This window comes from Coffea eugenioides, chromosome 6 (genome assembly GCF_003713205.1).
Source record: "Coffea eugenioides isolate CCC68of chromosome 6, Ceug_1.0, whole genome shotgun sequence".
Classification (NCBI taxonomy): Eukaryota; Viridiplantae; Streptophyta; class Magnoliopsida; order Gentianales; family Rubiaceae; genus Coffea; species Coffea eugenioides.
The window spans coordinates 22,802,908-22,815,871 of NC_040040.1; the positions used below are offsets into that span (position 1 = coordinate 22,802,908).

The 12,964-nt window shown below is 34.6% G+C and overlaps 1 protein-coding gene across 1 annotated transcript; it reads right to left on the reverse strand.

Moving 5' to 3' along the window:
- Nucleotides 1-1,275: 1,275 nt before the first annotated feature.
- On the reverse strand, nucleotides 1,276-6,241 carry LOC113774775 (protein STRICTOSIDINE SYNTHASE-LIKE 10). The gene is made up of 3 exons (XM_027319392.1): nucleotides 5,851-6,241; nucleotides 3,814-4,077; nucleotides 1,276-2,208 (listed from the first exon to the last, which is right to left on the reverse strand). Exons 1-3 carry the CDS (start codon nucleotides 6,138-6,140, stop codon nucleotides 1,638-1,640), a joined length of 1,125 nt encoding a protein of 374 aa, XP_027175193.1. The 5' UTR covers nucleotides 6,141-6,241; the 3' UTR covers nucleotides 1,276-1,637.
- Between the last annotated feature and the right edge of the window lie 6,723 nt (nucleotides 6,242-12,964).

A 12,964-nucleotide genomic window follows, 5' to 3' on the forward strand; every position in this document is an offset into this window, starting at 1 on the left:
GAAACGCAACTTTTCGGTCCAAGATGCCGAGGCCCGGAATTTGGGGAGGGTCTTAGCCGAGCCCTAGGTCCTAGCCCCCAGAGCTAGCAAATTGGTTGAAATGAATTTTCGAAAGAAAAATTATGGTCCAGGACTAGATATTGAGCAACTAATAATGTCATGTAACAGAAAACCAGCATGCATATTGTTCAGTAAAGGTCAATCATTTAATCTGCACAGCATATATTTGAACCGTGTCACTAGTATTTTAGTGGTTCTTTACCAAGGATATCAAGAAAAATGGAATACTACAGCATTCTCGAACAAGTACCTGTTAAAAAAAAAAAATGAGCAACCAAGTTGAACTTCAAGCGCCATGAAGCCAAACGCAGCCATTGCCCAGAATAAAAATCACGATCTCTGATGAATAAAGTTAACATGGAGCTCGCTGCTGATTTTCATTTCAATGTACCACCATTTTTTTCCTGAATGCATCCTGTGGAGTTTAGACCACCAAAAACTACCTTCTCTACTAGGCTTTCTAGTCTTATTGCCTTGCTCTTTTCTTTTGCAAAATATAACGTTAAGTTACATGATTCGAGGTAAAATATATGTGATCATGAACCGGCCACTCATATAAGAACTCAGAACAAAACCTTAAAATCATTAAAAATAAGGCGTGAGAAGAGGCAGAGGTTCAGAGGAACCAAGTCTAGAGTCAATAGCAGCTATAGTTAAAGAATGCAGGGTCTTCGCAGTGCAGGCACCATTCATATGCAAAAGGACCTAGAAGGCATATATATCAGAGAAGATGTCAAAAGAATTAAATTTTTGAGTAAAGGTATATACTGTTGTTCTGCTAGAATAAAAATACAAATGTTAAATAGAAATATTAATAATAGTTATAATAATAATAAAATAGTTAAAATAATAATATAATAATGCCCAAATGTGAAGCGCTAAGGCACGGATATCTTGCTTTCTTTAAGATGATTTAAGCCTCTGCGGAACAATCAATTCCGGTGCAGCAGAATCTTCGACTTGCCATCCCCAGGATACAACAGCCCAACCACACTTGTTGTCACTCTCATTAGTCTGCACAACTAAGAGAATATAGCTCCACTAACACTGATTTTTTTTTGCGATAGAAAATAACAGAGTAGTAGATATTTTTTCTCTTATGAATTGTAGCTTACAAAACATAAGTTGTTTCACCTTTTTCTATCTCAACTATGCATATTTATAGGTGAAGGAAAATTAGACAAACATAACCTACACTACTAATAAGACACCAAGTAAATGCTGAAATTATTGGCCATTCAAAACACATTCAAATTTGTATTGTAAGTTACAAAAACTTATTATATGAAGCCATAATTTCATATAATAAGTCTTTAGCCAAAACCACTCAAACACCTATACATTGCAGAAAATATCACCAATTTATTTTCATTGTAACTTACACCTTTAACTGAGAATTTAACTATTTTATCAAAATACTCCAACATGTACTAAATGAGAACTTAATGAGATTTACTACAATAGGCAGTGCTGGTCTGGCCCCCGGGGCATTCTAAGCCCCCAAAGGAATATGAAAAACAGGAGAATGTCCATCGTATTCTGGGATTTTAGTGCAAGGCAATGAACCCGTTGTTTCCTTAGTCCAAATTGTAGATTCCAATAAAAGGCATCAAAACAGATCCAATCCACAACTTCCCATTTCTCTCCTCAACTTCGCTGATAAACCTCAGGGTCTTCCCATCAAGATCTTCCAAGACTTCCAAAACTTCACCCTCCTCACTAAGCTTTATTGCTGTTGCGTGAGCCTGCCCTCCTACTAAAAAATGGTGCAGTTGCTTGAAGCTTAAGGGAAGCTTTAACAAAGTCTTCCCAGACCAAGAATTGGCAATGACCCACTTTATGAGAAGTCCAGTCTTTGCATGCAAAGCCACCCAAAACTCTCCTTTCGAATTCCTTCTAATATTGTCTGGAAATCCTGGTAGCTCAGTAAAAGTATCATGTTTTCCTGCATTAGGCCCTCGAAGCCAGAATCTCACTATTCTACAAGTAGTGGATTCAGCCACAAGCACAAAGGACTGATCTTTGCTTAGAGACACACCATTAGCAAAAGCAAGTCCCCGAAGCAAAATATTTACTTCTTTGGTGGATTTATCATATTTCATCAGTCTTCCTGTCCTGTCTGCGCTCAAGACTGACGATATAAATTGCCTAAAACAACATAAAAAATGAAGCAGTACAAGACTAATTAATCAGATGATGTCAAATTTGGTGTCATGGAATGTACATATTTAAGCATAATCAACAGCAGTGCCTTAGTCGGATAAGAATATTTAAAAGAAAATAAAGAAGGCCAAACAACTAAATCAGTCAATTTTCCTCCAGGCTGCCATCTTATCTACATCTTTGCCTAATAATGGATATGAATTAACTACAGCACCAGCTGTGGTCAATGCAATTAGGCAAACTATAGCACCAGTTGTGGTCAGGTATTTTGCCAAAAACAAGGTAAATGACTAAACATTAATATAGGATAGTTAAATTACTAACTATTCAGTTACTAGTACCTGGATTAAGTTTGCCAGATGAAAACAGAGTTGCTCAGTGCCTAAGAACAACCGATTGGAAACCCAGAATAGCTTTAATTGAAGTGTCTCTTACTATGCATCTTGTCTCATGATATGTAGTTTTTCACAGAAGCATGAACACTGTTTCTAATCTCTTTTGCATTTTAGGTGCTCCAGAAGTAGAATAAGTTCAGCCAAACGAGTCGTCTATATTCAGTTTGACCAGATAGCTTGATCATAGAATAGCACCAAAGTCAAAACTGATCTAAGAGGACTATCTGTAAAACTAATTACAGTGCTGCTTGATTGGAGCAAACAAAGGAGTTTACCACGTTCAATTTGAGCAGATAGCTTGATGATAGAATAGCATCCAAAGGCAAAACTGAAATCTAAGCCATATATCTATAGACAATGAGTACTGCCATCTCCCTCCTTCTAATATTGTCTGCAAGTACCGGCAGTTCATATTCCCCAAAACTAGCCACAAGTAATTATTTCAGAACCAGTTGTTTCAGTTGCAATGCATAAAGAAGCAACTTTCGCATAATTAAGTCAACACCATTGCCTAAAGCAAGAGGTCACATTCCTCAGCTATCTCCCCAGTGCTAAATTATAGAGTACATGATATTCTAAATGAACATGAACATTTAGAAGCATCAGAGATAACAAATAGGTCATCAAAGACTCTATTTTATCAATCTAAGTGTTCAAGCACCTGCCTGCATTCCAAAAGAAACAGCAATATATTAGTGTAGTTTAATCCCTTATTCAGCATATCCCCAAGATGCATATGATTATAGAGAAGGTGTCACACAAGTACACTCTTTCCTCTATACCCGCAAAGTATTATTTGCAAAAATACAGTCAACTCTATTAGGGGCCTAGCTTGTAAGTATAACCACTTCACTAACCTTGAGCCTACATCTAAAATCTTGATCATTTTTGTCTTCACAAATAATGCAATACAATGTACCAAACTACTCTTTAGCAATGTAAAACAAAATGAACACTCTGAGATGGAACTACTTGCTTTGCTTGTACTAAGTATGCATGTATAAGATTCTGAGTTATCCAGGAATATAGCAAATGACCAACAGGGATTATAATTGAAAATTATGTTCAACTTGCACTGTATTAAATCATATATACTTTAGACTGCCCATTTCAAGGAGTTTAGCTAATTGCTTCCAGTTTTTGTCTGCGACTAACTCCAACAATGCAAGAGTTTGTGAAGTATAAGTAAAATTACCTTCGCTGGAATACTGTGCTTGTGTCTGTGAAGTAAATGACATCTTCATGCTCGTCAATGTCCATGTCATTGGTGAAGCGTAGAACAGCACCTTCAACCTCTGTCACCATTGGAGTAGCTAAGCCTCCAGTTGGCCCTACCACTTGGAGGCCCAAATAGGCATCAGCAATATATAGATCCCCATTCTTCCGATCAAACCGAAGTCCTAAAGGCCTCCCACATATATGCTCCATATCCGGCGCAAATGGATGAAAACACTCCTTCCTTTAGAATGAGATGTCAAACATCTTGTTAGATTTTAAAAAAATGCTTATTGGAAAGCTCCATAATACAAGTTAAGGACTAGTGGGAAATTAGAACAATGGGGACAGAGCAGGCCCTTTATCTGCTTGCTAGCTACTCTTTCTCCTGGATCACCTCATTGTGAATTTAACCTCACATTTAGGGGTCTTTCATAGAACTGATCTCTATAAGTGGTGGAGTGCAACTCTAGGATCCTCAGCTCTACATGATGTTGTCAAAGCCCAAGGTCTGATAAATCACCATGATTTATTTTTGGGCCTTGACAGACAATGATTTCACAACTCTCCCATAACTTTATTCAAGACCAGAAGATTTCAAATGTCGAAACAAGCATGCAGATCCTTCATGATCATAAATTTGGTCAAGTTGAAATTGAAGCTTTGCAACATTTGGATGCACTTATGACAAAACTAGAGACAAAAATAATCTTCAACAACAAAATAATATGGAAAAGTTCATGAACAATTAAAATACTTTTGTTATCCTCAAATCAATTGTTCCCTGAAAGTTATAACATAGCAATAAGATTAATTGTTTCAAACTGAATTGTATAACAGAAATGATCAAATGCATTAAAATGATAGTATTTGCTGTCATTTCGAGGGTTTGAATAAGGACATACTGAAGAAACATAAAGACTCCATTAACATGTACAATGCAAATCTTGATGTACGGGAAATGGAGGTGTTCGTTTTTTCATTTCCTATTCTCTTGGCAATAAACAAGGTTCTAAAGATATCTATATGCAAGCAAAGTACTCCAATAGGGAAACGGAGTGTAAGTGAAAGATTCTGGGTTTGAGCCCTTCCACTTACAATATTTAAAAAAAAAAAAAAAAGCAAAGTACTTGAAAAAATGTGGTCGTTGCATGTAAAATGTTGATTATATGTTATATTCATACATTATAAACTAAATCCACCACGATTTTGTTCACTGTTAGCTTTTACAAAACGTAAACTCTTCTTCTTTATCCGTTATAATGGTAGAAGTAGGCCACTAGCAAAGAGCTATCTACCAGGGCATGGCCTAAATAGTCCCTTTACATTAGCAACTTGGTACTACAACAAATCCTGCCAGAATTTCTGCACTCACTAGCCAGGGTGAGACACTCCTAGACTCCAATCCCACCAACCTATAATAACCCTAGGAAAAACTCCATTGTATTGACCATGGGATGTAACCCTTGTGAAACTCAACTACAATCCTTGACAGTCTTGTAGTGTTGTCAAACAGGATTCAAAGGCCTCAACAATTACCAGTTCTAATCGCACTAGACAATTTAGAAACTAAAGTCACATTGCTCAGTCGAGGTCCAATCACATCTTCATAATCTTTCCAACTGTCAACCTAAACCACACAATTTTCAATTGGGAGTATCCCAACCATGAATTCTTTGGTGCAATTGCACCTTACAATGGTTGAGAATCCTCTCCCTATCGAACATGCGAGCTCGAAAAGGCTAATTTTAGAAAATAGAATGAATGTGAGTTATCATAATAGCAATTACTCTGCTTAGGAAAGGACCACAAATATGAGACCATATGTTGTAAACAATAGTAGTCCTGTGGTTATTTAATGCAGGCATAAACAAAAAATAAGTCCTCCCTTCTAATCAATTAGTAAAAGAAACAAATAAGCAAGAAATGCTAGGCCAACAAGAATACGAAAAGGAGCTCAAAACCTGTCCAAAAGACCATAACAAATTCTACGACATGCCAACAAAAGGTTTTCCACCTTTGAGAGGAGGTGACTGCAAAATCAACCCAGCCAAGTTGATGGCCTTGCCACTTGAGAATCCGACCATCAGCCACACCAGTGTAGGGACCTTCTCCATTGGGGTCAAAAGCAAGACTTTCTGGCCCAACTGCACCTGTTAGATTAACTGTGTCTGCTTTATGCAGCAAATCACGGGAGCCCTCTATCGCTGGTGGTCTTAACATATTACTGGTTGTGCCGAAGGCCCAGATGACTGAGAGAACTGCAAGTGCTGTAGCAGTCAAGAGGAGCTTTGGATTCATTGCCATGGCTTCCTTAGAAGACAACTTCAAGAAAGTGACTGTGAAGCTCGAAGTAGCAGTTCAGTGGCTACTTGACGGCACGTCGTCCACCTAACTTTTTCACCCAAAAAAAAAAATTTTTTGTTTGTATGCACTTTTTAAAAATGACTTAAATAGAGTCTTTATGGCTAATTTCTTTGTTTATTGCTGAAAAAATAAAAAACACAGGAATGTTGACCTGACAGGAAGGTGGTATAAAATTATGCCTGCCGACTTGATTCAACCAGACAGCCAAGGCAATTTTTTTTTTTCAGACCATGGGATACCCGGCTGACTAGGCCCGACAGCCAACTGGAATTTTCCTGAAAGGCTACCCGATTGTTAGCCACTTGAAATTTTTTTAAAAAAAAATTGTTGGGCTGCCGGCCACAGTAAACCTTTCTAACGTTCTCCTGCCCCCAAACGTACAATTAGCTGGCTACTGTGCCCGGCAGCAAAATAGAAAAAAAAATTGTTGGGCTGCCGGCCACAGTAAACCTTTCTAACGTTCTCCTGCCCCCAAACGTACAATTAGCTGGCTACTGTGCCCGGCAGCAAAATAGAAACCTTCCTAACATTCTCCTGTCCCCAAACGTACAATTAGCTTGCTTCCAATACCAAATGGTCAAATCTAGAAATTTTAATGGGATAATTTAACCACTGGGCTAATGGCTCAGTGGCCATCAGGGAGGGGCTTAAGTCCTTCTTGGGCTGTAGGTGAGGTTTGAACCCTCACCTGCAGCAAAAAAATCTAAGGGTTGTGCCAGAGCACTCTCTTGATTTAGTTAGGTCTGTATACCCACTAACCCCCTATCACAGTCTCTTTAGACTCCCCTCCCCCTCCCCCCTAGATTAGGATAGAATAAGTTATACAAATGCATCGTTGCTGACAAAAAAAAAAAAGATGGGATAATTTCAAAAACCTCAAGGGAGGTTTTTGAAAGTTTCACTTAGTATCCTCAAACTTTAAAAAATCTCATTTGGTTCTTCTACTTTAAACTTTTTGTAATATTTAAAATATATTTCAAAATATAATATTAAAAATCTCATTTTGGGAGAGAGAATACAATTTCATTTCAAATTTGCCCTTTTCTTGTGATTTTTTAATTGTCATAATACACCAAATTTATTGCTTAAGTTTTATAAATTGATCGATATAGTTCTTTAATGAAAATTTAATATTTGATAACAGGATAAAAAAACTCTTTAACAATTTTTGTGTCATTGGTTCGGACAAAAAAGTTAAATTACTTAAAATTATAAATGATTTACAGTACTCTTAAAAATAACTTGCAATAATTTATAACTATGAAAATACCTTTTTGGACTAATTTAAAAAAATAAATAAAACAAGTTTATATATAAATTTTAACATGTATCTTTTTAGTTGCCGAGCCATCGATTTAGACAAAACTTCAATAAAGTTTTAGATATATATTCTTGGCATTTAAAAAAAATTATATTTTGTCACATCAAAATAAATAATATCAGCAACAAAAAAAGAAAATTTTAAACTTGTTGATATTATTGTTGATGACATAAAACAAATTTTTTGTTGCTGATATTATTGTTGTTGATATTATTTATTCTGATGTGACAAAATATAGTTTTTTTAAATGCCAAGATTATATATTTAATACTTTATTGAAGTATTTGCAAGTTACAAAGATAATATTTTTCTTTATTGTAAAGTGTTTTGAGTTAATTTATAAATCATTTACATATTTTTGAATTTTTGAATTTTTAAATTTTTTTTGTCTAAATCAATGGCTTGACAACTAAAAAGATACAACATGTTAAAATTTATATATAAACTTCTTGTTATTTTTTTTAGTTAGTCCCAAAAGGTATTCTTATGGTTATAAATTATTGCAAGTTATTTTTAAAAGTATTGTAAATCATTCATAATTTTAAGTAATTTAACTTTTTTGTTCGAACCAATGACACAAAAATTGTTAAAAAGTTTTTTTATCCTGTTATCAAATATTAAATTTTCATTAAAAAACTATATCGATCAATTTATAAAATTTAAGCAATAAATTTGGTGTATTATGATAATTAAGAAATCACAAGAAAAGGGCAAATTTGAAATGAAATTATATTCTCTCTCCCAAAATGAGATTTTTAATATTATATTTTGAAATATATTTTAAATATTACAAAAAGTTTAAAGCAGGGGAAGTGAGATTTTTTAAAGTTTGAAGATGCTAAGTGAAACAATCAGAAACCTCAAAGGAGGTTTTTGAAATTATCCCATAAAAATTTCTAACTATGACCATTTGATGTGGCATTGGAAGCGAGCACGTTTGTGGGTGGTTTCTAACTGACCATTTGATTTGGAATTGGCTGTTGGGTACAATAAGCTCGGTAGCCCAACAATTAAAAAAAAATTTCAAGCAGGCTGTTAGGCTTACCTCCCGGCAGCCTTTCACGAAAATTCCCAGCTGGCTGCCGGGCCTAATCAACCCAGCAACCCAATAATTTAAAAAAAAAAAAATTTGCTTCGGCTGCCGGTCTGAATCAGCTCGACGGGTATAGTTTTATATCAGATCAGTATTCCTAGGATTTTTTATTTTTCTAACAATAAACAAAGGAATTAGCCCTGTTTTATAACAAAATTGAGAACAAAATTCAAAATGGTCAACTATAACTAGGTTTGAAGATGATCTCACCATCGGCTAAAAGAATCAAAAGGTGGTGCTCTTAATATCAAAATTAGAAATGGATATGATATGCTTAACGTTTTAAGGTTTTAAGAATATCAAATTTGGAAGAAATTTTAAATATTTTTTAGTAAATCAAATAAGAACTATATACTACATAAAATATAGAGATGGCAATAAAGGCGGATACCTACAGGGCTCAATGGGACAAGAGAAAATGTGGAGCGAAGGGGGGCGAGGACAAGGGAAGTTTTTCTCCCCTCACTTTTAAACCGGACAAGTGGCAGGGGAGGATACCCCGTCTTATCCCCTGCTTTTTATTACACACACACACACACACTACATAATATAATATAATTATATACATGTAATATGAAATTGATAATGTGATATTTTCTTATAATAAAATAATATAATTTTTCTTGTTAATTTATTGTGATTAAATAATGAACTTGCTGTGTTAGTTTGCCTTTTTTTTCTTACGGCATATTGTCACTAAATTATTTGAAATTTCTTATTTTGACCACTAAACTTTTTATTTATCCAAAATTGTCATTCAACAATTTAAAACTTTCGTTTTGCGACTGAAAATTCATTAGTTGAGTAACTAAAAATGTAAATTATTAATTGAGTGACCATATATATATATATATAGATATAATTTAGTGACCAAAACAAAGAATTCTATTTAGACTAAAACTGCTTTTGCCATTTGCTTGGAACAAACTCTTCCTTTTCCGAGAAATGGCACCTTTTATTGATGATCAAAATGTGCATTCCAAACTCCACAATTCCGACGACTATATTTTCTTCTCAGAATATAATGCCAACTAAAATCAAGCACATCGACCAACAACATCGCTTTTGTGGTTTTCTTTTAAAAAAAAAAAAACAGAAAAACAAGATATTTAGGGGTTAATGAAGAATAAAGATTGGTCCTCTTTTTTCAAATATAAAAAAAAATAAAAAATAGAGACGTTCATTATCCCATCAAATTTGCTAATAACAACGATCGGTTGCTTGTTAATTGAAGACTCCTTGAGGTTGGGCCGACTTACAAGTAAATACTTAAACTCATCCATAGCTCCAAGTGTTATTCACTTCAAAAAATCAGCAAAAATGGTCCAATTTCTCTAAATTGTTCTGAATGACGTAGTTGGGCAGACATGCATTCTAGCCCATCGCTGACTAAGTCTGAAACTGGGCCTGTGGATTATCTGATTCGTAAATTAAATGGAGATGGGTCGTCTTGTGCAAATCCATGTTTGGGCTGTGGAGGACCCATTCGGCACAACCAGGGCCCATTCCTTTTCGGACCTGTGGTGAAGACAAGTCATTTGATTAGCTAAAGTCTGTGCGTCATAGACCTCAAATAATCGTACAAAATGCATGCCAAACCTTGTATGGGCTGCCATGTTTTGGAGAAATTTTTTTTGTGTTTTACATAAATACATTTTCTATATATTTTTAATTATCTTTTTACTTCATATATATTATATCTTTTAAAGGGACAATAGTAATTTTCCAAAAAATTCCCTAGAAAATGCAATCCAAACAGTTCTCAAGTAGTAGAATACCTGATAATCAATTTTTTCTTGAGCTAAAATTCTCAATAGAGTAACATTCTAATAAATCAAGAGGAAAATTAGTTTCTAAAAAAATTACTTTTTTTTAAATTTGGAACTTTGATTTTGGAGTTAATGGTCTAATTACAAATTATATTTCTTTTTGGAACTCTGATTATCAATGACACAATAACACAAGGACCATTGACTTTAAAAAATCGAAACGTGGAAATATATTTTAACCACAAACGACCCATAATCTGCCTAATGGATCCTCGTTTAAGATGAAGAAGGCCCTGATTGCAGATTGTTAATCATGTTTATTAGGCTTCGAAAAGTTGGTTTAGGAGTTGTTAACTCATCTGTTTAAGACCAAATCCACAGTTAGATTAATTGGGAGGACAAAAAGAATGAATGCCCTAGGGAACTTCTGAGGGACAATAGCACATGCCCAAACAGCTCTTCTTAAGGGCATGCAACAGTGATTGTATTGGAGTGGGGTAACACATAGTACCAAAATATTCAAAAACAAACACAAAAGACAGCTTCCTCTAGCTATGCTCCCAAATAAAAATTGTTCTCATCAAAATAGGTTTACTTAATTATTTAGCATTGGGATAGTGTATATCTTCTTGTTTACTAATCAAGATACCAAAAAACTGAACACTTTATACCTGGTGCATGAACTTAAAAGCCACAATATTCCAAAGTGAACTGGTGTATCCAAAATGCAGACATCAAATAATGAACAAGAACAAGAAAATACATTGCACAAGCTGGCAAATAATACTTTCAAGCATGTCTGCCCAAAGATGAGATACATACGCATAAATGATTCCCTAGATATTTATTTCTAGTGGTAAATCAAGATTCAGTCTGCCCTTAACGTTTAGTTTGAGATTTGGTCATGTCCAGCTAAATTTGTCTAAGGAATCATTCCACTATTTACTTAACAGTTGAAGCCAAGTAATTTACTGAATAATAGTGTGCTTATGTTTTAAGTCTGACTTGATCATAATCCCTAAGGTATTAATATCAATATGGGACGTAATCGTGGACTTCTATATATCCATTTGGCACTTGTCTTAGTGTGCTTTGTAACTCCATGCATCATTTAACTTAGGATCAAGGGCTTCTGTGCAGAGTTATGTTAATACCTCAGTCCGATTTAGGTCGTTCAATAGAGTTATTTAAATCGATTTTAGGTTTTCAAAGTTGATGACTCACGTCAATCCGATTTAGGCCGATAATTGTAATTGCAAGCATTCCATGTAAATTAGGATTATAGCCATAGTATTAACTTCTTGTTTCCTACACCCTCCCCTCCAACCACACCCCTGTATCTCTTTCCACAAAAAAAAAAAAAGTAATTAAAAGAAAAAAGAAAACAATATTGGCCTTGTTTGGACAGCAATTTTCTAAAGAAAAATTATTACGTTTTCCACGAATACATTTGCAAATCACTTTTTTACCTCACATATATCAAATCGCTACAGTAATTTTTCTACAAAAAAATCTAGAAAAATGCAATCCAAACAAGGCACATTAATGAGAAAGAAAACTAAGATATAAAAATAGAAGAATCTTGCAATGAGCAAGAATTAGGCGTATCAAAGAGATACGCTTAAAACAAAAAACAAGTAGTTAATTGGGTCGATGTGGATTCAACTTCAAAAGAAGGCAACTACTCATTAATTGTCTGAAAAATAGACATGAGAAATATTATGTAGTTGATGTCAAGATCACAGAAGTACTACTATACAATGCAGATGGCCATGCACATACAGATGAATGCTGTGCATAATCTCTGTTGAAGCCTTATTTAAGTTGGGGATTGTTTGCTTGAAGAAATGGACACTTCAACCCCACAAAAAGACCTTTCCACATGTTCTTTATGTAAAGCAGACCTGACCCATAATAACCGGCAAGAATCATGATTTTGAAAGCTCCCAACCAAGGAAGAATCCTTTGTTTTTAAGAGCAAATCCTTCCTTGGAATGAGAGAGATTGGGACCATCCAATTTAAATCGGCTATAAGTGTGCAAGGGAGAATGCATTCTCACTACTGTTAATGTGCCGCTTATTGACTTTTATGTCTTTATCTTCTGTTAGTCCTCATTACACACCGCTCCTTCTTGACTTCTGTCATCGAGCCATCTAACTGATTTTTCTACCCAATTAATTGCATGGTTTATGTAAGTCTAGTCCCTCTATTTTACTTGTGAGTTTTCCTAATTTTACTTCTCAAATTATCATTTACATCGAGTGTTTTTGTTTTTCTTTGGAAAGAATTTACACTAAGCCTTCCAATTAAATTGCATGACTACAAATGTTATGCATATGCTACAAATTATTACGTTGATACGTGCTATGAACATTTTTCCTGATACACAACTCTAGTAATTTTTTTATTTAAAAAAAAAAAGTATGTTTAAGTGTCAAATTCGACGTGTGTCATGTAATATCTATTTGTTCCTCTGCATTTGCAACTATCAAACTATTCCCACTTTAAAAAGCTCCTTGCAAAAATAATCTGATATGCAGCAAATTAACATGATATTACCATGGGAGGATTGTAGTTTCT